This window comes from Mauremys mutica, chromosome 4 (genome assembly GCF_020497125.1).
Source record: "Mauremys mutica isolate MM-2020 ecotype Southern chromosome 4, ASM2049712v1, whole genome shotgun sequence".
NCBI classification, from domain to species: domain Eukaryota; kingdom Metazoa; phylum Chordata; order Testudines; family Geoemydidae; genus Mauremys; species Mauremys mutica.
In genome coordinates, this window is record NC_059075.1 from 87,776,580 (window position 1) to 87,801,530 (window position 24,951).

General features: G+C 43.2%; 1 protein-coding gene across 3 annotated transcripts in view; it reads left to right on the forward strand.

Moving 5' to 3' along the window:
* The window catches only part of ANO3 (anoctamin 3), a 370,397-nt gene that overhangs the window by 102,763 nt on the left and 242,683 nt on the right, over positions 1-24,951 (forward strand). For 2 of the 3 annotated variants that reach the window (XM_045016231.1, XM_045016232.1), the window contains exon 1: positions 12,258-12,359. The exons of the other annotated variant lie outside the window; for it this stretch is intronic. In XM_045016231.1, the coding sequence (XP_044872166.1) occupies positions 12,308-12,359 (52 nt within the window). In that variant the 5' untranslated portion in view covers positions 12,258-12,307. Of the gene's footprint in view, positions 1-12,257; positions 12,360-24,951 lie in introns of those variants that run through there. 3 annotated transcript variants of the gene reach the window in all.

Genomic DNA, 24,951 nt, shown 5'->3' on the forward strand with positions numbered 1-24,951 from the left:
TTTCCTAATCACATGTCTCCATGAGCTGGTGCTTGAGAAATATAGCAAATATTACAAAATTAGTGATTAAATATCCAGAGCTACCAGCACTAAATATTTCACTGAGTTGTCTAGAAAATAAATTCATCTACATTTGTAAGATGTTCAGATGTTACACATTTGAAAAACAAAATCCATGGCACCCTGGGAAATAGCAGCTTACTTTCTATTCCTAATGTCTCCTCTGGAGTTTGCACCTCTGCCAATTCAGTGGCATGAAAAATGACAAATATCCTGTTTGAAAGGCTGAACCTCAAATTGTTTATGCTCAAAATGCTGCTTTAAGTAGATTTCAGCTATCTCATATCCCCCCCCACCACCACATTTGATCATTGTCTCTGCATATTTTTTCTCTCCTACACTGACAGCCCAGAGTGAAAATGATTGTCAGCACTGAGTTCAGTTATCTTAGCTGCTTTTTTTCTCACCTTGTCTGCAATCACACCACCTGCACACTCACGTCTTGGACAGTTTAGATTCTTTCCATTGTGACTTCCTGCAGATTAACACATCCAAATGTCACCTGAATAGCCTTGAAGTGTAAGTGCAGAAAAGTGTTCTAGCTGCCATGGAGTTCACAGCACTAGGGATTTATTTTTATTTGGTATATTCTTTGTAGGCTAGGCAGTTTGTGGAGGGTACACTGTGACTTGCCTTAGAAAACAAGTACAGGTCTTCACTCAGCAGGTACTTCAGCCTTCACAAGCACAAAACATACACGAACACTCAAATTGCCAAAGGGGCCTGTAGCGGGGCAGTTACCCCGCTCCTGGGATAATAGGAGCGAGAACAGCTGAGAGAGGCTGGGTCTCAGATAGCCCTCTTATCAGGGCCGTGAGTGAGGAGCCAAGAAAGTCTCACTCCGGCCCTGAATTGAAAAGCTGCCTGGGAGAGGCAGGTACCTTCGGCAGAGCAGTGCTGGGGAACGGGCAGGCTGAGCTGGGGAGCTCAGACCTGGCTATCTCCTAGGCTGAGGCCTAGCAGAAAGGCCGAAGGAGGTACTGGGACTCCAGGGAGACAGCTGGGCTAGAAAGCCAGCAGGTCTAACAGCCTTGCTGATGAGTGGCCATTACAGACTGCAGTTTGCCTCAGAGAAAGGGGCCAAATGATGACTGGCAGTAGCCACTGAGGCAAGGTGGATATAGGGGGAGGGAGTTCCCATGGGAGGGGAGACCCAGAGTGTGGGGACACTGCCTTGGGGCAGCACCCCACAATAAGGGGCACCAGGGTCTAGGAGGGATGCCAGGCCTGAGGTACAGTGATGGAGATTGATGAGGAAGCAGGTACCGGTAGGGAGACACCGGCCAGCAGGAGGCACTCTGCAGCTGGAAAAAGCTAATTCCCGGACTGACCAGCAGGAGGTGACGCGCCAGTGAGCCTAAGCGAATGAGATGTTCAAATCCCACTGAAAGCAGCACTTGGGCCCCTTTGAAAATACAGTCCAAAATTTGAAGGGATTGAAGTGTATTTTACTGTTTTAATTTTACTCTGTTTATAATGCCCTGTTCTAACTTTAAAAACGCTTTATTCGTGGCTTCTGTTCTTTGGTTGCTGAAAAATAGTGCTTTTCTCTCTCTTTTTTTTTTTTTTTAAATTCGTCTGTTTCTTATGGGACATCAGCCAACAGGGCTTGAACTATTTTTTTCCCCTCTGCTTCACATATAACTACTTCCCCACATCTCCTGCAGAAACTTAACTGATTCCATCTTCCTGGGCAAAGGGAAGCTGATCTCTAGAGTGCCCCTTCCCTTTCTCCCACCTCCAAATGCAATAGCAGAACTTGTTTTGCTGCACTCAAGATGGTCTTTACCGTACTCTGGGGATAAACATGCCCTTGAATGTAGTATGATAAAAGGGAATCTTCAGAGTGCAACATTAAGAAAGGGCACTCTTACAGTATCATTTGTAAAAGACTGAAAGATTGGAACGCAGTGTAGTGGTAGCGATGTTGGAGTTTCTTTCCTGAAGAAGAGCTTGCGTGGCTCGAAAGCCTGCCCCTCTCTCTCTCTCTCTCTCTGCAACAGAAGCTGGCCCCATAAAAGATATGACTTCACCCACCTTGTCTGTATGAACTACTGGAATGCAGATTTCTGGCAGGAGCTATAGGTTCAAGCTAATGATTGCCAGGTTTTTACAGAATGCAGAGCTTACCAATATAGTCTATGAACAATTTTTCCCGTCTTGCTTTTTTTCTCATCATTTATCAGAAAAACTCAGTTCACTTTTGCTGTCTGATTTTATTTTTTATTTAAATCCCTTCCCAAACCAAACAGGATGAATTTATTTTAAAGCCTATTGTGGCACCATCATTTCCAAAGTACTCCAAGCTTCAGTGGAGACTTGTTAGTCAGGTTTAGATACTCACCTTTAAATTGATCTGTTTAGGCATAGCTGTTGGTGCTGGGGGTGCTACTGCACCTGCTGGCTTGAAGTGGTTTCCATTATATACAGGGATTAGTTTGGTTCAATGTCTCTCAGTACCCCCACTATACAAATTTTTCCAGCACCATTTTGTTTAGACAGCTTAAATGGCTCCATCATCATAGTATTGGTGATCTAGTCAAGGAACAATAGTAGGAGAGAACTATATGCTATATAAATATCCAAACTGGCCTGTGGATGTCACTGTTATATCACAAATGTGGCTAAAAGTCATTCATGAGGTGCTATAAAATCATGATTTCAATGAAGCAAACAAGTACCATTAATGTTCTTCAATAAGCTGTCATATCTGTTAATCACTGAAGTTGGAGATGGATAAAATTTATGCAAAACCCTAGTCTTCCCGCTGGCCAGTGCAAGACTGTTCTCTACATTACATCTTGTACAATTTACCAAGTCTAATATAAAATGACTGAAGCAATGGGATTGCCTCATCTTCCACTGGGAGGCTATATGTTTGTTTAGGATATTTCTCAGTATTAAGATTGTTTTCTTTTGCTTATATTAATGCACAATTATGTTTTTGGAATTTAAGGGATTTGTCATTGAGGGCTGAATCCTTACTTGTGCAGGTAATCTTTACTCATGGGCTTAGTTCCAACTGAACATAAAGATTACTCACATGAGTAGAGGTTGAAGAATCAGGCCTTTAGATTGGGTAGGGGATTACATGCCCAAATGAATTGTTAATTAGCTGGAATAAATCTAAATATAGTAAGCAGGGGGAAAGGCAGTGAGGTTTTAAAGGAAAATATTTTAAGTTTTTAGTCACAGTGAAGTCTTCAGTGGCCTGGGTTCTGCATGATCTTTTTCACAAGAGTTAGCAATGAACCAACCTTTCCACAGTTTTGCTTGGAGATAGATGGGGAGCTGCCTCTGGGTTTATTGTGTTTGTGCAGAGAGGATAGGGGTGGCTCCTCTCACTTTACGTGTACCCTATGAAGTAAGCTTCTTTCTCTCTTACTTTCGAAAGACAATGAAAAGTACAAAAAGCTAAATCACTTACAACTTGTATATGTTTCCAAATACCACACATGTCATGAGGACAGATTATAATCATGCAGTTATGCAATTTTACAATTTGTCAAAGCTGCAAGAACAGACAACACTACACAGACATAATGTTATGATGGGGGTAAGAGCAATAAATCAGAAGACGTGAGGAGGGAACCAATGGACAGGGGAAAAAAGGCTGGGAGGATTAGGTGCAATGGTGGTCTGGCATTCTTTGAGACAACTCAACATTATTATTCAAGTTAGCTATTTCTTGAGGCTTCAGGATCACCAGGTAGCAGGTTCTCCCCCCCCCATCCATTTTTAGAGGGGTCAGCTGATCAGGGCCAGTGCCCCTAAAGCTGCTTATTATTCATGAATGATTTTTATCAAACATTGGCAGTATATTTGCTCTACAAACAGTCTATATTCAGATAAATTTACAATCTAACGGTCAGTCTCTACCCAATCTTTGTAGGGTACAAGTTAGGTGAGGTAATATCTCTTATTAGATCAACTTCTGTTGATGAGAGAGAAGCTTTTGAGCTTACACAGAACTCTTCTTCAGGTCTGGGAAAATAATTCCCAGTGTCACTGCTAAACACAAAGTGGGACAGATTATTTAGCGTAAGTAGTTAATACATATTTCAAGTGACTATTCCAGACAAAATGGTCTGTTAACACTTCTCCTGTCATTGGGAGCAAAGGGGGAAGGTAAGCAGCTAGCAGGGGGAGGGGTTGTCAGTGGGTTAATAAGTCATAAATCCAGTGTCTCTGTTCAGTCCATGATTTTTAGTATCTAGCAAAGTTATGAATTTTTAAGCTACCAGGCTCATCTTTTTGAAAATGTTGTGCAGGTTTCCTTTGAGGATGAGGACTGATAGGTCACATAGAGTGATGGTTTTGTGAAAAATGTTCACCCACAGGTGAGGTGATCTTATCACCAGTCTTGTCATTTTCTGTGAGTTCACCGGAGAGTCTTGTTTCACCCACATAGCTGCTATTGGGGTATTTAGGACACTGGTTGAGGTACACCACATCTTGTGGTAGGCATGTGGAGGACCCATGGATCTTGCAAGGTGTCTTGTGGAGGGTGTTGGTCATTGTTGCAGTGGAGATATGTCTGCAAGGTTTGCATCTGTTCTGGAAGGGTCTGGTGCCACTTTGAGATGATGTGTCCTGGTCTATGGCAAGCTTGTTTCTGAGGATGAGCTTGGAGAGGTTAGGGGGGAGGGTGGGTTGTTTGAAGGCCACAAGAGAGGGTTCAGGATAGATTCCAGGGTGGGGTCCCCATCAAGTATGAGTTGCATTTGTTACCGCATAGGGGTTCCAATGTGGGGTGGTAAGTGACAACTAGGGTGTGTGTGTTCAGTGGCAGTTTTATTTCAGTATTGAAGCAGGTTCTCTCAGGGTATTTGGGTGGCCCATTCCATGATGCAATCTACTTCTCTGGTGGAGTGTCCTTGTTTGGTGAAGGCAGTATCACAAAATATGGAGCATATTTCTCCTTGGAGCATATTCTGTGATACTGCCTTCACCAAACAAAGATGTTCCACCAGAGTAGTAGAGCACATCATGGAACAGGCCACACAAAAGCCCCAATCTCCACTGGAGATGTGGTTTTTATAGCTTTTGTTTAAAGCTAAAATTATGCTAATAATTACATGAATGTTAATTCAATAACACCTCACTAGATCTGTTGTCATGGTATTGGTCTTCCTAGTTCACAGCATGTCTTGTTTCAGTCATACCTGCTTAGGTTATAAAGCATAATTGACTTTTATTCACCAAAAGTAATTTTCCAGCTAATTATTTTTGACTGTATTTGAAGTCATTCTTGATTTCTTAAAGTAGGTAGTGGAATTGTTTTAATATACTATTTCCCTTTTGCAATCTTGTGTAGGTGAGTGATATGCCCCTTCATTGCTGACCTACAGACATTTATAGGAGGCTTATTACCCCTATACACTTACCAGCAGTGTTTTGGGCACAGCAAGGCCAGAGTTTTACTCCTTGTGAGCTAGGGGTGGGTGGATGTGATTTATCTAGTATTTATCTTTTTAAGATCATATGGATTCATTACACTTTCACCTCTTGAGAGCAGAGAACATCCCCATCCATTCTGGTTTATAGATAAGATGACACTGACTTGGTCCCCACTGAATGACTGTCCACATCACAAAACCACTGAACAATTTTGAATAGCTGGGAGTTTGTGCTTGGGGAAAGCCAAGATAAACACTGGAACAAGAAGTGTGTATCAGTGTGACTGAGGTGAATTGGCAGACTTTGTACTGAGAAATTTCACAACTTTGACTTTCACAATGTCAAGCTCTAGAAGTGCTATCTATTACTGATATTGATTTCAGGTGCACAATTTTTGGGTACATCTTTTGATTTATGGCCTTTGAGGAGTGTGAAGTTGCTTTCTGATCTTTTGATGTCCATGTGATGTCGCAGGAGAATGTTTTTCCAGGTAGTGGAAATTCACTAGTTCTGTACGTTTTTAAACAGTGCTGCAATTAATGTTCAATAAGTCAGGCAGTCCCTTATCACTGCTGCAAGCACACACTGCTTGCTTTAGGAAAAGTTCAAAACTTTGGTTTGGATTCAGCAAGATACTGAACCAATACCTAATTTCAAGCATGCGAAATCAATGGGTCTACTCATGTGCTTCGATGTAGGCACATGCTTGTGTATCTTTTAGAATCAGAACCTTTATGATGAATATGACAAAAGCAGAAGTAATTATTGCCATCCCTAAAACATAAGGAGCAGCTTCAATCAGTGGTATCTATTAAATATATTGATAGATATAACAGTGACCATATAGTGGTATTGCTTAACAAATTCAATTTCTTAAGTCATAAAAGCAGTCAGAGCTACCACTAGCCTAAGACAAATCAGAAGTGAAACTATTTTTGTTTACACAAAAGGTTACTTTCTGAATTACATCCCTAGTAGTTGATCCACACTTATTTCAAAGAGACGCAACAAATAATTTGAGAAGTTCTAGTTCTGTGGTTACATTGGGTCTGAGATCTAGGTAGCTTTCTTATCCACAATTTCAGAACAATTATTCACTGAAAAAATGAAGCATCGCTAAGTCTGATTGGTCTACTAATTGTTTGAACTAACAATCATTTATTATTTGTTGTATTACTGGATTGTTGCTATTTCTAAAGAGGCTTTTCAATGGGTAGAACATACATGCTAAGAAAAAAGCTTTTATTCAAGTGGAGCCAGGGGAGCATTTTCATACGTGCAAAATTAATTGCTGAATTAAAGAGAGCCTTTTTATTGACTGTCTAAGGTGTGCAATTCCTCATGAACAGAAAATGTTCGAGCTTGTCAAGGCTGCTTGACAGCGTGTATTGAACAAACGCTTTTCCTACCAGGACTTGAAAAATTACTTAACATCAGAAACTTTTAGAAATTCTGGTACTACACAAGCACCATCCGCAGTACCTTCACCAGCTCAAAATGTTAATGACCTGTCTTAGCCTACAGACTCTAAGGAAATTATGTTGAAATTTGTAGCTTTTTGTTAATGGTCTCTTTGGGATTGTAGGCAGGATATATTTAGGATGGCACAAAGTTGTGTAACTAGAAGTAATGGGGTGAATCTAACAAAGGAAAATTTAGGCTGAATTAAGGTACAGGATGGACTAGATTATTCAGTATTTCTTTTCATTTATAACTTCTGTGTTGTAAAATGCTTCAGTAAGTGAAGGCAAGATTTAAGTGATAAAGGGAGATACTCAAAAGCACCGAAGGGATTTAAGAGCATAAGTTTTATTGACTTTCACTGGCGCTTGTGGTCCAAAATCGCTCAGCCACTCTTGAAACTATCACCCCAAAACGCTCAGCTCTGTTACTTTCCCCAGGCAGCAGAAATCTCCCAGTAGGGTTGGAGATCCAAAATATGGGGAGCAGGGCTTCCACTTGAAAGCTACGATTGAGCCAATATTGTAAGCTGTCTCTGTGCAACATGGAACATACTTGGTAGGGGAGCAGTCCTTGGCAGCATGCTGAACAGCTCTGGCCTCTGGCAGATCATCTAAGAACTGTGGGGTTTGGAAGCTCAACTCATTGCCCACTGTATGTCTGGCTCTATATATATATATATAACAACCTCCACCCCTTCTCACACAGTGGGGGGGGAAAAATAGGGAAATACTGTTTCCAGCCTTCTGAAGGTGGTCTCCCCCCAGGGGTGGCTCCAGGCCTCAGCACGCCAAGTGCGTGCTTGGGGTAGCATGCCGCGGGGGGCTCTCTGCTGGTCGCCGGGAGGGAGCAGGCTTCAGTGGGAGCAGGAGGTCCACTGGAGCCAGCGCCTGCGGGAGGTCCACTGGAGCCACGGGACCGGCGACCGGCAGAGCGCCCCCTGCGGCATGCAGCCGTGCTTGGGGCGGCGAAATGTCTAGAGCCACCCCTGTCTCCCCATCCCAACTTAGGTGATATTCTTAGGCAAAGAGAATAATAAGCCAAGGAAAGAGAATTTGCACTGTTTTGCACCCCTTCCTCCATTGCAAAAGCAAAATTCAAGTAAAAAAATCTGTACATTAGAACTTTTCAGAAAAAGTGATTTTTCTCAGTTTAAAATACACACTAAAAAACACTTTCCCTATTTGCTCCAAATTGTGAACATTTTGAAAGTTTTCCAGCCACTTCTAATGTATATGATTAAAACATGTGAACTGACCTAAGAATACCTGAGATTTTTCTTTCATGCGCAAGCTCAGAGGCTTATGCATGCAGCAGTGTGGAGGCTGGCTGCTGCTGCGTGAACTAACTTCATGGCTCTGTGGAATCAGGTGTTAAATTCCTACTTAAATCGCAGTGTTGAAACACAAATTACTCCAGATGAGAAAATCAAATAAAAAGATTTATAAATGGAGCAGATGCCTCAAACTAAAGGAGAAATCTAATCTGCAAAAATACAAAGAAAAAAAATCTTTATTGACCCAGTCACATGAAAAATAATGTGACTTTTTTAAATGTATATCTGGAAAGTGCACCATTGTGAGGGGCACTTTTATTGCATTGTACACTACTGAAATGTACAAGCCATAAACAGAAGTTAGATTAAAAAAATCTTGCTTGAATTTTGCAGTGTAACATTACTATATTTCTTAGAATTCAGAAAGATAACACAAGAACCCCAAAACAGAGAGACAAAGCAGGATCCATAAAACAGAGGCACAATTTAGCTCACCTTACTCTAGGCTGTCTACAGATTGTATTCTGGGTTTAGTAGTAGTTAAACTTCCCTACCCTGCAAGGTGGAGCAGGAAAACCCCTGAGATTTAAAGTGACAGCCTATAATTTTTCCATATTTTTAATATACCAGAAGTACATGCTCCAGTAGCTTTAAAAAGATGCATTTGGTGTGTAACTTGTTTGTTTGTTTTTAGACAGCTGTAATTTATTCATATCCTATCAGTAATGAATTCACTTGGATCATATTATACATGTATAGACATGAATTAATCTTTACAGGTTTAATTGGCTTTGTAATCATAATGATGATGATGATCATCATCAAGCATAATCTATTGAGAATCATTGCACCAGCCAGAGTGACCATGGTTGATGGTGTTGCACCAGGTGTCATGTAATGGAGTTCCTAGATGTGGCTCAATCATGCTACTCCAGAGATTCGTGGAGTCACAGGTGGTGCCAGGTGTGTCAGGATGTGTACCCCTCCTCAAAATTCTCCATTGATATGTGAGCATGGTCTGCTAGGATGTTTGTCCATCCTGGCAATCAGGCTGAAGAGACTTAATACCTACTGAAGGAAGGCCAGATCTCTGTGATACTGTGACATTTTGCACAGTCAAATCATTTTATGCTCCGGATTTAGCATATATGAAATGCCTCTCTCTGCTTCAAGTGTGCCTGTAAGAGGGTCCAGGTTTGACCCATATATCAGTACAGGTAGTATGCAGGTTTGAAAGAATCTGAAGTTTATCTCAGTACAAAGATGTTTTTTGTGTCATAAGCGAGACATGGACTTTGTGCAGGAAGCAACGAGACCTATTAGTCGAACATCCAGTTTGCTCTGATTGTTTGAACTCTGCTTGCAGCTTAGGTAACTCATCAGTGCTCTTTCACAGTCCTCAACCCCACTTGCACCAGAGGTTCTAGTGGCCCAAACCCAAGGTTCTGGACCTCTTGTCTTCTACGATGAGACATTCAACCCCATAGCATGAGTGGTATCTTGGAGGGTGAGGTTGAAATTCTGACTTCTCCTCCACAAGAAAGGCAGCTTCATCAGTGTAGTCTAGGTTGGTAAACACATTGCCAAACTTGATTCTGGTGAGTGGAGTGGCACGTTCTAATATCCAGTTGATCGCTTGACTGATTGGTGCCAGGGCAAGAATGCATCCCTGCCACACTGTTGAGGTTGTGTAAAAACACGGTGAAAGCCCTGAACTAATGAGCACACTCACACCGGTACCACTGTGAAGATCATGTGCCAGGGTTAGCAGAAAATCTAGAACACCAACTCCTTTCAGTGTGAGCCAAAGTGCTGACCTATTGACCAAATCAAAAGCCGCTTTGATGTCAATTATATGACATTTGAAGACGGTGGTTAAATTCTCAGTGCAGCTCAGCCCAAAGCTTGAGGGTAGGGGCACCATCCATTGTTGACTGCTCAACAGTGAAATAGAGCTAAGATTCTATTATGACTGGAGCTATTTTAAAAATATAATTTGATTTTTCAGCATCTGTCTTGTCATTTGTTTTGTTGTCTTTTTTAATAGATTAGTTAGTTTCACTTTCTGATTATCAAATGTTAATGAAATTCTACTACATGTGGACTGCACATATGAGATGAATATTTAAATAGAAACAAATAAAACCATGAAAGTATGAGATTTTTCAAAGGAACTGATGGGATTTTTGGCATAACATTCCTGTTAATACTAACAGTTCTGTACAAATTTCCTAGGCAGACTGAAAATCTCAACCAACATTTAATCAATCTCGGATTTTGTAAAAACCTCCTTACAAAATGTATATGTTGACGCCTGAGCTGCTGACAGGTCATATGGAAGTGGCTATTGTCAATAAACAAGAGCTGATATGCTAGCCACAGTTAAAAATGTCCACATTTTGTCTGCTTTAAAATGATAGTGAAAGTGACTGCACAGTCCAAATGTATAATCAATAATGTTGCTGAGGAACAACATAGCAACCTTTGAAATGGAACATTACTCCTGAAATACTCAGTACAGGATGTCACACTACAAAGGAGTGGGCAATGCAAGAAACCAATGAAATGACTAAATGCTGAAAAATTCAGCTGTGACTCCTGTCAGCCTAGCCTGACACGTACCGTACTCAGATGCTCAGAAGCAGAAATAACCTATTATATAAGCATTATAATTTGTTACAAGTTTCTATAACTGGATTTGTTGTTGCTTGGTTACTTCTTTACTTAATTGCCTTTTCATAGCTGTAGCTTCAGACTTACTCACAAATATTATGAAGTAAGCTAGAAGGACGGAATTATTTAGGAAAAAAAATGAAGATTTCACATGGCTGGCCCTTCCATCATTATAGCTGTAGCTCATCTTTAGAGAAGCTGACACATTAAGTGATGCAGACACATGTTCAATTATTGTTGTGGTTGTGAGGGGGAGGAGAGAGAGAGAGAATACACACACGTATATAATTTATCCATGTTCCTGCACTCTGACCTGGAGAGGAAGGACGAAAGAAAGTGATGAGATATATGGCGTCCCCTAATACTTTTTTTTCTGTAGGTATCATTAGAGCCATGAAATTTGGAATTGGATCCAGAGAAGGCAGTACACATAAATTGGGATACTAATCTTTTTATTGGGCCTTATAACAGTAATTATCATCATCTACTCTTTCCAACTTTTTGGAAAATTAGGAAGTACTTAAGATCTAGGTGGCTTGTTAGGAACTATGTTACATAACTCTTCTTAGCTGTGTCTGGATGCTGGGAAAACAGAGCAGGTGGCAAAGTGGCTATTGCTCTTGTGCAAGATGCCTTTCAAGGCTGAAGATTCAGGGTATTGGGTAGACACAGAGCTCAGCTGTGAAAGAGGAACTCTGAGGTAGAGAGCCTAGGCATGTGTCAGAAGGTGGCACGCCCCTTTCAGGGTAAATGGGGCCAGCCCCAACTGTGCTAGAATTAACTGAAGAGGCAGGACTATTGAAGTCAGGTGTTGGCATGTAATGCATCATAATAAAAAGGGGTAAGAGAATACAGTCAGAGCTGGCTGCAGAGGAGACCAGTGGAGCAGGGTTATATCTGGAAAGGAGAGCCACAGGAGTGGAGTAACTCCTGTGGTGGGTACTGGAGCAAGGGCCAGGCTCCCGGGAGGTAGTCCTGTGGCTGCAAGAGGAATAGTGCTGAAGAGGAGCCCAAGAGCTGAAGCCCATAGAGGAGTTTAAAATGCTTTGGTAGTGTTCAATTTAGTTTGTCTGGAGCTGTTTTCTACTGGCTTGGGAGGGCAAACCCATGTTGCCCATGCAGTGGCACTAAGTTGACTCAGCAATGCTGCCAAATGCATGTTTTCTGTTTTGTTTGAAATAGCTTATGAATAAGCCACTGAGTACTATGTTTTGAATGCCATGCATATCAACACTAGGTATTTTTGGTTTTACTTCCTGCAAGCAAATCTGGCTAATAAAAGCATGAGGCTTCTGCAGTTCAGTGTCAAACTATTTTAGGAAGTACTCTTGCCAAGAGAAAACACCCCCCCCCTACATCTTTCAAACAAGTCCAACTTGCTCTCCCCAGGTCCATTCAAAACACTGCTGCTAAGGTATCTTCCTGGTCTCATTATCCATGGCACCGTCCTCTGTACTCTTCTTGTTACATCTCCCTGCTGCTCTAACAGGTATGTAGAGGGCTAGTAGGAAATTCAGACACCAAACTTAATTGTTTCACGTCTTTATATATTTTACAATGTTTGAGTTACGACAAATGGCACTTACAACATTTATAAATTGTCATTGTGTTTTGCCTTTATGACATTGGTTTCAACTTTACGATGCTCGATCCAACATTGTTCCTATGGGAAATTCGAGTAATGACATTTTCGATTTAAGACGCAATTTTCAGGAACCAGTTGTGCCATAAGTCTGAGGAGTGTGTGTGTGTGTGTGTGTAATTAGTCCACAATGCCATTATCCTGCATTGCCCTTCAAATTAGATCTCCTCAAAATCCATCTGGTGTCTATCGGAAATAGCTAACTGCCAATAGCTAGGTAGAGGGACAGTAGGGAAAAATATATAAATAAAATAGGATTAGTGTCTGAATTCCCTGCTGGCCCTCTACCTTGCTATTGGCAGTTGTCTATTTCCTATAGACACCAGATGGGTTTTGAGGAGATCTAATTTGAAGGGCAATGCAGGATAATGGCATTGTGGACTAATTTGGGGAGAGCATTCTGTGCACAAAGGGTGGCATGGAAGAAAGACTGAAGGCATTTGTGGGAGTAAAATGGTGTCATTTGCAGTGGGGGGGGGGGGAAATGGGGAATAATGTGATCGCATACCGAAGAAGGTAAATAGGGAAAGGGTACTTTGTAAAGCACCTTAAAGGTAAGGAGCTTTTATTTGATGTGGTGGAGAGATGTGGTAAGAGCATGCATTTACAGATGCCAGCTATGTGCACACGTTCTCCCTCCTGCTCCTTCCAATTTTAATTGGTTGTCTTGTTTGTTTTTTCTTCATGCAAAATGTGCATTTGTAGTTCGACAGGGAAAAGAAATATGGCCAAGCTAATGCAAACCATTAGACTAATAAAAAAAATCAAGATGGAGAAGTACTTGGCTGTCTGTAGAAGTGCACTAAGTTAACAGTGGAGGGGTGAGGTGGCTGACCCAGGGATAGATGCCTAAATAGTAGCATTAGTTGCCTTTTCTTACTGTGAACCTAGACAATGCACTGAGGCCTATGTTCGTGGATTGTTTCCAAGAATTTCAGCATCTGTTACTGTAACTCCTAAGGCTCCTACATTGAGCAGTACAGCCACTGCATATGCTATGAATGAAATGACACTTGGATTTGCAAAACAGATTTAGACCTGGGGATACCTAGACTGAGCAATAAGCATAGTTTATCATTGATGCAATTAATGACTTTTCAGCATCTAACTTTTAGTTTTTTCTTATAGTTATATAACTAGGCTCTTAATTAAAAATGATGGTATTTTGCAGGAGACTAATAACTGGAACGTTAGAGCTAGCTGACACTTTTTTGTTTTTCTTGTTTCTGATTTAAAGTGAAAGGTGAGAGGGTGGAACAGGTATATCTTAATTTCCTGCATGTGACAGGTAATACCAGAAAATTTAGACACCTACTGTACAAGAGTTTGCCACACTGGGTGATACTGGTTTTGATCAACTGATTATCTGCTGCTACTGTACTTTTTGTTTTTCCTGCTACCTCTGCTTCTTGATGTCAACACTTGCATTATAAGCGATCCACTCTATAATGCAATTGATTATGAAGAGGGTCCACATTCCACAGTCATTTTTTGAGTGAAACTACCACTAAAGTCAAGTGGGAGTTTCACTTGAGTAGGAACAACAGAATCTGGCCTCAGTGCTTTAAACTTATTCTGTAGACCAAATGTTTCTTTTCTCATAGGCTTCAGAACTGTGAGCTGCAATACCTAAAGAGATTGTGTGAGGAGCACAGAAAATTAAACATGGAGTTTCAGCATGAGTTCACATGCTTAATACTTGCAAGAAACATTCTGGGTTCAAATGTATGCTCAGGTATATGAATGAATCTCTCCCATGACTTACTGAGATTTGCACCCATGAATTTTAGGGCTGAATTGGGCCACTTTGCTATGAAAATCCTAATCACACTCCAAATGTATAAAATTTTTCTTCTGTTTATCCATTCTAGCTAGACACGTATATTTTCTGATAGTGTAACTCCATGGACTTCAATACGGTTACACCAGCAAAGAATTTGTCCCTCTGTTATTTTAACATAGTTGTTTGGGAGTAAATATAAATAGAAAAAACAATCCGCCCATTATGAACTGTATTTGTAGCTGTTTGTATTAATGAAACAATTTTTTTGTACACCAGCTCTGACCATCTCCATGGTTTAAACTCTTCATTGTCCATTTGCTCACCTACATGCTAATTGTCCCCTTGTTTGAACCCAATTTAAATGTTAAATATTTCAAGATTATTATTCAATATAATTGTTTGCAAATGATCACCTAGCTACGATCTCAAGTCAGCGGGAGTGTTTCCATAGAGTTTAATAGGTGTTAGATAAGACCTTAACTGAATGTAATATTAGGATGGCCAAACTTATCTTTTAAATAACCAAATTTTAGAAGCCTCTAAGCAATAACATAAAATATTTTTCCATCTTTAATTATGTAAAGATTTTAAGGTCTACTCTCTCAGGATCTTCCAGGGTAGTTTGTGAAGCCTGTATGTTGAAGTCCAGGGCCGCCCAGAGGATTCCGGGGGCCTGGGGTCTTCGGTGGCGGGGGGCCCTTCCGTTCCGGGACCCGCCGCCAAAGTGCCCCGAAGACCCGCGGCGGGGCCCCCCGCCGCCGAATTACCGCCGAAGCGGGATCTGCCGCCGAAGCGCAGCCCGGTCTTCGGCGGTAATTCGGTGGAGGGGGGCGGCCCGCCGCGGGCCTTCGGGGCACTTCGGCGGTGGGTCCCGGAACAGCAGGGGCCCCCCGCCGCCGAAGACCAGGCTGCGCTTCGGCGGCGGCGGCAGGTCCCGCTTCCCCCCCCCCAGCCTCTTACCCGAGCGCGTCTCCAGCGGGGCCTGAGCTCCGTCCCGCTCAGAGCCGTGTGGTGAGGGGGCGGGGCTGTGAGCTCCACGCCGAGCGGAGGCAGCTGCCCCGCCCCCTCCCCACGCTGCTCTGAGCGGGGCGGGGCTCAGGCCCCGTTGGAGCTCCCAGCCCCGCCCCCTCACCACGCGGCTCGGATCGGGGCGGGGCTCAGGGGCTCAGCCGGAGACTTGGCGCTTGATGCGCTGAGGCTCCAGGAAAGGGGCGGAGGCAGGAGCCTCTGCTCTTCTCTTGGGGGCCCCTGCGGAGCCCGGGGCCTGGGGCAAATTGCCCCCTTTGCCCCCCCCCTCTGGGCGGTCCTGTTGAAGACCCTTATTATATCCCATATTCACCAAGGGCAAGTTATGCCTGACTAAGCTAATTGCTTTCTATGAGGAGATAACTGGGTCTGTGGATGAGGGGGAAACAGTGGATGTGGTGTTCATTGACTTTAGCAAAGCTTTTGATACAGTTTCCCACAGTATTCTTGCCAGCAAGTTAAGTATGGGCTGGATGATTGGACTATAAGGTGGATAGAAAGCTGGCTAGATTGTCGGGCTCAACGGGTAGTGATCAACGGCTCTGTCTAGTTGGCAGCCGGTTTCAAGTGGAGTGCCCCAAGGGTCGGTCCTGGGGGCGGGGGGGTTGTTCAATATCTTCATTAATGATCTGGAGGATGGTGTGGACTGCACTCTCAGCAAGTTTGCAGATGACACTAAACTTGGAGTGGTAGATATGCTGGAGGGTAGGGCTGGGCTACAGAGGGACCTAGACAAATTAGAGGACTGGGCCAAAAGAAACCTGAGGTTCAACAAGGACACGTGCAGAGTCCTGCACTTAGGACAGAAGAATCCCATGCAGTGTTACAGACTAGGGACCAAATGGCTAGGAAGCAGTTCTGCAAAAAAGGACCTAGGAGTTACAGTGGACGAGAAGCTGGATATGAGTCAACAGTGTGCCCTTGTTGCCAAGAAGGCTAACGGCATTTGGGCTGTATAAGTAGGGGCATTGCCAGCAGATCGAGGGATGTGATCATTCCCATCTATTCGACATTGATGAGGCCTCATCTGGAGTACTGTGTCCAGTTTTGGCCCCACGCTACATGAAGGATGTGGAAAAATTGGAAAGAGTCCAGCGGAGGGCAACAAAAATTATTTAGGGAGCTGGAGCACATGACTTATGAGGAGAGGCTGAGGGAACAGAGATTGTTTAGTCTGCAGAAGAGAAGAATGAGGGAGGATTTGATAGCTGCTTTCAGCTACCTGAAAGGGGGTTCTGAAGAGGATGGATCTATACTGTTCACAGTGGTACCTGATGACAGAACAAGGAATAATGGTCTCAAGTTGCAGTGGGGGAGGTTTAGGTTGGATATTAGGAAAAACTTTTTCACTAGGAGGGTGGTGAAGCACTGGAATGGGTTACCTAGGGAGGTGGTGGAATCTTCTTCCTTAGAGGTTTTTAAGATCAGGCTTGACAAAGCCCTGGCTGGGATGATTTATTTGGGAATTGGTCCTGCTTTGAGCAGGGGGTTGGACTAGATGACCTCCTGAGGTCCCTTCCAACCCTGATATTCTATGATTAATCAATACCACTACAGATTTATCATCTTTGGGCCCAAAATCTACTTGTCAGTCATCCCAGGAAATGCTGACAACCACGAGAAAGCAGTGCGTGAAATCTTGACCTCACTGGAATCAGTGACAAAACTCCCATTGATTTTCAAGGGGGCCAGAATTTCACCCAATTATACTTTCTTACCAAACAAAAAGTTACTAACCCAGGATGATTGGATAAATAGAAACTATGTAATGTTGTTGTGACTTCTACTGCCATACTTCATGGCACATAATTTTGTAGAATGTTCCTTCCTGGAGACAAGATCTGTCTTTGTAATATTATTTCCAACAGATTAAGATGTTGACAGATTATAATGAATAAAATGTCTCAATCTTTTAGAGATGTATCTCATTTTATCAAATTTACCTTGCCTTAGACCCTTCTGTGCCACTGAGGAGCTGGGCAGTCCAGTTCCTCCACTCATTATAGACATTCACTAGTTTTGGTACTACTTCCAAGGTGATGCTAGCACATTTGATACACTCTGTCATTTGTCTTTTGACAGTTCTTTCTTGACCTTACTCACTTTCTCTTCCCTCCTTCGGTTACCCAGTCAGGGGCGGCTCTAGAAAATCCGCCGCCCCAAGCAGGGCAGCGCGCGGCGCCGCTCGCGTTGCCCTTCTCGGTCCCGCGGCCGGGGCAGAAGTGGCTGCGGACTGTCCCGTGGTCCCACGGCTCCGGTGGAGCATCCGCAGGCGTGCCTGCGGGAGCTCCGCCCGAGCCGCGGGACCAGTGCACCTGCCGCAGTCATGCCTGCGGGAGGTCAAGCGGAGCCACGGGACGGTCCGCAGTCATGCCTGCGGCAGGTCCGCTCGTCCCGGGGCTCCGGTGGAGCTCCCGCAGGCATGACTGCGGAAGGTCCGCCGGAGCCAAATGCCGCCAAAATGCCGCCCCACGTGCCTGCTTGGCGCGCTGGGGTCTAGAGCCGGCCCTGTACCCAGTACAACGTTTCCTTAGTCTGTCTCCCTCCTTCCATAAGGCATACATGTCCCAACTGCCTGAAACTTCTTTAATGATATTTTCTATGTTCTGCTTTGTCAGCTCCCTTACTCTCATATTTTTGTTTTTCCTCAGAGATTTGTGCTGGGCAGCCTCCAATCTTTGTTAGCCACTGCCATCAGCCAAGTTTCCGCTCTGTACAGTAGCGTGGTCAGTACAATCACCTGGTATAATCTGACCTTTAGTTTGGTGTGGAGTCCTCGGACCAAATGTTCTTCCTCCTTTCAAAAGAAGTGTTTGCTTTTCCTAATTTAATATGAATATCTTTATCACAGCCTCCCTAGGTGGCACAACTCTTCTACCTGTTAGATTTCTTTTCCATCCACGTACACCTTTGCATCTGTTATCCCATTCCCTACCTTCATCATCTTGATTTTTCTCTGCATTTACTTTCAGTCCATTTTTTGCTGCTCTTCTGATATAAAGCCAATCATTCTGTTCTAGATCATATTTAGTAAAACAACATCATTGGCAAACTGTCATGTTACTCGTCTCTGCTAACCCTTTTTACACTGTCCATGATGCCTTTTACTGCCTGCTTCTTCAACCAGTCTATTGCTAATTGTCATCAGCTGCGAGTGTGTGTATATGTTCTCCCTGTGTGCTGTCCCAACTTTGCACAGACAGCTGGCACAGCAGACCTTGAGCGAACCATCCAGTAACTTAACAGACTCAGTTCATAGCAAAGGAAACTGGTCAGGTTAACTGTCAGTTAATCACGGTCCTAATGTCCCTGGCTCAATGGTTACAGGTACACTAACACATGTAAGCCCATTGCAATGGATTAGCTCAGTTAATGGTGGGACTTTCCATTATCCCCTAGGCCAGCCAAAGACACTCCCTCTGAGATACCGCTATACACTGATACAAACAAGTTACATATTACCTCTGACACTTTTGGGTGCCACCCATTACCTTGTACATGTTGGTTCAATCAAATCTCTATCCATCATGCTCTCATCCTGACCTCATCTTTAGGGTGGGTGGGTATGTTCCTGTTATCTTTGGGGAATGTATTTGGTATCAAGGTGTTCTGGTACCACCTTTCTAGAATGTGTTTGCATATATATTCTTGTGCCTAGCACTACTTAAGAATGTGTTTTCTGCAATATTAGCCGTGTTCTTGCCAGATTCTGTGAACAGGGCCTGCCTCTTGCTCACAACTTAACTTTTGGTTTATAGTAGCAAAGCTTTGACTCCTTTAGCTCAGGCCTCGTACTAGGCCTCTAATACAAAGACTTTGGTTCAGGCCCTCTTCCTACTACACTAATATGAAGAGCACTGATGATAACAACACCCTTTCCTAACTCCAATCATAATATCTAACCACTCACCCAGGCTGGTATCTGATCTTACTGGGCATCTACTTCTATCATTTAAACTCCTTATTTGATCAGCTTGTTTGTCATTCCATAGCTTCTAGCAATATTCTGTAGGGTCCCTCTGTGAACAGTATTGAACACTTTCTTAAAATTGGTTAAGATGGGTTTTTTGCCAAGCAGTATTTCTTTAAATGATCTTTTGAAAAGTGAGTGGTGGTTTACAAAATCTATCTGGACAGAATTCATCCTGTTCTCAAAATATTTCATCCACTACCTTCTTCATTCTTTTCTCTGTATCTTGTATCTACCCTAAGAATCCTGCCTGTCTTGCACTGTTCCTGCTTTGCTTTCAGAGCTTTCTGCTCATCAACCACTGCCCATGTTCCAGACGTAATGCATACATCTTTCTTCCACCCCTTCGGAGGCCCACTACTTCTTTAATGTCTTGACTACCATCTTCTTCCAGTTTGATCATCTGTCTCCCAGACTTTTGTCAGCTTGGCTCTATAAAATATTGGAATGGTTACTAAGTGCAATCTGGAATACGAATTCCGTTTCTTTGTCCATGAACTTCTCTAATGCTATGTCCATCTTTGTGATCTTTGAGTTTAAGTTGTAACATGGTCACTATAAGATAATCTGAGCCAACATCTGCTTCTATGCAGATTCTAACATTCCTCAAAGATGATGCCCATTTCTTAACCAGATATATCATGTGTGTATATCTAACAGTCACATTATCTTATGATCTCCATGTGAATCCTCTTGTGCTGGAAGAGACTGCCTCCTGTCTTTAGGGTGTTTGTGCCAAAGAGATCCAAGACCATTTGCCATTATCAGTTTGGATGATTTCCACTCCTGTGTCCATGATGCCTTCCCAGCCAGTAGAATTGTTGTTGATTTGTGCATTCAAGTCACCTATCATCAACTTGATGTCATAGTTAGGTATATCATCCAATACTTGCTGCACCTGTTGGTAGAATGTATCCTTCTCACAGTCAACTGCAGTTTACTGATGCATATACTTGGGTTATTTTACACTTGATGTCTTGTCTGCAGCCTGGCTTTTGTTCTGTTGTTCACTGGCTCCCAAGCCAGCAGGGTCTTTGGTGTGATGTGATCCAGCATAATTCCTACATCTTTCATGTGTTCCTCCTGGGTATAAGACTGCAGGGCCACCCGGGGGGGGTGTGGGGCAAATGGGGCAATTTGCCCCAGGCCCCACAGGGGCCCCCAGGAGAGTTTTTTGGGGCCCCTGGAGCAGGGTCCTTCACTAACTCTGAAGGCCCCGGAAAACTCTCACGGGGCCTGGGTCCCTGGAGCTTCTTCCGCTCCAGGTCTTCGGGGGGGTCCTTCCGTTCCGGGGCGGAAGGACCCCCCGCCGCTGAAGTGCAGCCCGGTCTTCTGCGGTAATTTGGCGGCGGGGGGTCCTTCCGTTCCGGGACCCACCGCCGAAGGGCCCCAAAGACCCGCGGCGGGGACCCCCTGACACCTAATTACCACCGAAGACCAGGCTGCAATTCAGCGGCAGGTCCTGCTTCGGTGGTAATTCGGCGGCGGGGAGCCCCCGCTGTGGATCTTCGGGGCACTTCGGCCGCGAGTCCTGGAGCAGAAGGACCCCCCGCCGCTGAATTACCACCGAAGTGGGGGCCCCCCACCGCCAAAGACCCCAGGCCCCCGGAATCCTCTGGGCAGCCCTGTAAGACTATAGCACCATCAGACACCATCTTGCTTATCTTTGTCAAACTTGTCTCTCACTGATTCCAACTATGTTCAGAAGGGTGGCTGTTTTTTTCATTTTTATGTAACCTGTCAGCTTTTCTGTACTACACAAAGAATGTACATTCCATGTGCCTACTTTAGTTATAGATTTGGTCCTCAGGATTCAGCGTGTCAAGGTCTCCGTCTCCTTTTGGCTTTCACTAAGATCTCTCATACTTGGGTTTTGAACTCCATCTCCTCTACTGTCCTCAAGCTTTGGTTTAACTGAACTGTTTCTGTTGCAGTAATGTTTTATCTGTGTGGGCCACAAACCCAACTGCAGACCTCCTCCTCTTTTATCTGGATTTGGGACTAGCAGTGTTGCTCACAGTGGCACGGTTCTTATCACATTTATTAGAGTTTTAATCTCAGTCTAACTTCTGTCATGGCCCTTAACCAATACTTTGTAATCCCCATTGCTTTAATAGTGCTATTGAATCATATAAAAAAATCTTTTAATGCATTTGCAATATGTCTGGTGTGACTCCATTTTCTATTGGTTGTTAATTGAATGCATGTAATTTATTTTATTAGCAGGTCTAGCAAGTTTTTTTTTTTTAAATCTGCAGATATACATTCTATTATCACCATAACCTGCCCTGTTAGTTTATCTCTGAAAGAACTCCCTAAACTTGTCCTAGAATGAAGAAACATGAGATTACAACAAAGGTCACACTGAATTCTAAAAATCTCCTCTTAATTTCCCTAGAGTTAGTTGTCACATTACTCTTTTGTATAATAAAACTGGAAGGTTTTTTCATTGCTTTCTATTTCCTGATTAATCCAGTCCCTGACTCCCTTGTTCATGTGCTCTGTTTAGTTCTTCAATCTAATTGTTCTGCTACATTAATGTCTGATCATTCCATCTTAATTGAGGCCAGATCCTCTACTGGTAGAGAAGATCTTATGCATTGTTCTTAGAAATCTGCCATTTCTCTACTGCCAGCCTTCATCTTTGATAGGTGTTCCTTGTTGCCACTTGCGTTATGTACAATACACTAGAAGATGTTGTGGTACAGACATCATTTTCCATATGTTCTTTTGCCCAATATATACTGTGACAAAACTCTGTCCTTGTCTCCGTGGGTCCCGCGCTTCCTGGCGGATTTCGCTAGCCTCAAAGGCTCACTGCGACCTTCCATATAGCCCTTTTCACTCCAGAGGCAAGGGTGACAGGCTACTGAGCCATTTTCATCATAAGCCAGCAAGGGAGGTGAGGAGAAGCTACTCTCCCTTGCACAGTCTCTGTCTCCCAGTCTCAGTGATTAATTTTTTTGGGGGGGAGCCCAGGCCCGTCCTCTACTCTGGGCTCCAGCTGAGGGACCCTAATAGTATCAGCTATGGTACCTGACCTTTTGGAAACAGAACATGTACAATTCCTTGTGCCACTTCCCCACAGCAGCCCCCACTTCCTCAATATCTACTTCACCCGTACCTCAGGGCCTCCTTCCTTGTGCCTCATATGGTTTGTACCAACCATACAGTTTCTCCAACAGTGCAGCTTCCTCCTACAGCTCCTGACACATGCCCTCACCTAACTATCTGGGAGGCTTTTAACTAATTTCAGCCAGCTCCTGATTGGCTTCAGGTGTCCCAATCAGCCTAGCAGTCTTCCCTGCCTTCTGGAAAGATCTTAATTGGACCCAGGTGTCTTAATTGACCTGGAGCAGCTGCCATTTGCTTATCCTGATAACAGGGATTTGTTTAGCCTGTGGCTAATATATCTGTCTCCCACTACTTTATAATAGCTATCTGGCCTTGCCCCATCACAATACTTAAATGTTAAGTGCACCCACAAGAGTACCATTTAATCTTCATTCTTGCAATTAGAGCAATGGTTCCTGTTTTCATACTTACTGGCAGCTAGAGAGTGGACCAAGAAATTTTAATTTCAGTGATTTTACTGTATTAATCTGGTAAATAATCCAAAATGTAGAAGCAATAGGCCAAATTCTTAGCCATGTGTACAAGAGCATAATACAAATGTGGGAACATTATTTTGTCACTAAACATCATATCACAAATAATTTTGTAGAATTCTACAAAAGGCAATGTTCAGCCTAAATCCTGGTAAAATGGCAAAACTCATACAAACAGTAAAGCAAAAAAATTTTAGCTTCAGGCATTGGAAACAATTTTGTTGCGTGAAATAGTGAATGGTATTGTCCAAAATACCCTCAGACAGTGCTGCACTTAAGAACTTTTTTTTTTTTGGCAGAACATTTGGAATCCATACTTGATGTGTATACTAATAAAGTGGTGATGGGGAAGGACTTAATTCATAGAGTTTAAGACCAGAAGGGACCATAAGATCATTATCTAGTCTGACCACCCGTCACAGGCCATTCCATTTCACCCAGTTATCTTTGTATTGAGCCCAATATCTTGGGTTTGACTAAAGCATAACTTGTGCTTGAGTAAGTCCAGAACTTCCCTTGGTAGTTTTGTTCCACTGGTTAATCACTCTTCCTGTTAAAAATCAATACCTTATTTCTAATTTGAAGTTGAATTACTTGGCTAGGGCTCCCCTCCCATCTCTCAGATTGAGATCTATATAACCTCATAATATACATAGGCATGTGCAGCCACAACATTAGGGCTGAAATTTTCATAGGCAGCTAAGGAAGTTAAGTACCCACTTGCTGTTGAAAGTCAATGGATTTGGGTGCCTAATTATGTTAGGCCCCTTTAAAACTGTACCGTTCTTTCCAAATAACCAGCTATTCAATATTTTGTTTTGTCTTCATTGTTCAGTGTATGGCCCTACATCTTATTTTAATACACACTATTCAAACCCTGAGCTGAATTATACATTCCCCCCCACCCCCGAAGTTTCCTATGGTGTTGTCACCATGGTATCTGAATGGTTCCCAAATATTAATTAACATTTTTTTACAATACCGCTATGAGATGAGGCGGTATTACAAGCCCCCCATTTTATTTTCGGTTGTATCACTGCTTGCAGCATTTCAACTTGAACTGTTTGACTCCAATTTTCACCCTGTATGCCTGGAGATACACCATGTGACACTTTTATCATGTCCACATGTGTGTCAACTGCTTGTTCCAGATCAGGCTGTGTACTGTCAGATGGAGCATATGCTCCTGAGAGTGTGTTTGCCTTTACTCAATAACATCCAAGCTGGAACTCCAGGCTTACATCATACATCTGTATTTTTAGAAGTTGTTGTTTCTGTATCCTTGGTGATGCTTCTCCAGGTCCCTTTGTCTGTTGCAATCAGTGGTTTGTGATCAGTTTCTGCTTTGAAGCTATGATCATAGAGAAAGTCATGAAATCTTGTATATCAATATGCCACACTTAGTGTCTCTTTCAATTTGCACACCATCACCACAACTGTCATAGCCATAGATGTGTATGAGATTGGCAACCAATCAGTTCCATGGCACTGTAATAGTACAGCTGTCAGCCCTTTTGAGACATGTGGAAAGTTTTTTGTCTTTCAGTGGGTCAAAAAATGCAGCATTGGCGCTGATGTCAGAATGTGCTTTAAATCATTGTACTCTTTCATGCTTGGGCATTCATGCCCATTTGATAACCTTGTGGAAACTCTGTCTTAGGTGAGCTGTGTAGCTAAGAATGAACTTGCTGATGTAATTCAATATGCTTAGCAGCCTTTGGATTTCCCTTTTTATCTTCAGATCTTGAGGTGTTCAGTTTGCTTGAATTTGATTCATTGGGCAAGATTATCTTGGGGAGTCAGTCTCCTTCCCAAATGTTGTTTCCATTGTTTGCAATTGACATTTGGCCTCATTCGGTTTATTAGTGCTCACAATCAGGGGCGGCTCTAGCCATTTAGCCGCCCCAAGCAGGGTGGCACACTGCGGGGGGCGCTCTGCCAGTTGCCGGTCCCGCGGCTCCAGTGGACCTTCCGCAGGCGTGCCTGCGGAGGGTCCGCTGGTCCCGCGGCTCCACTGAAGCTGCGGGATCAGCAGACCCTCCACAGGCACGC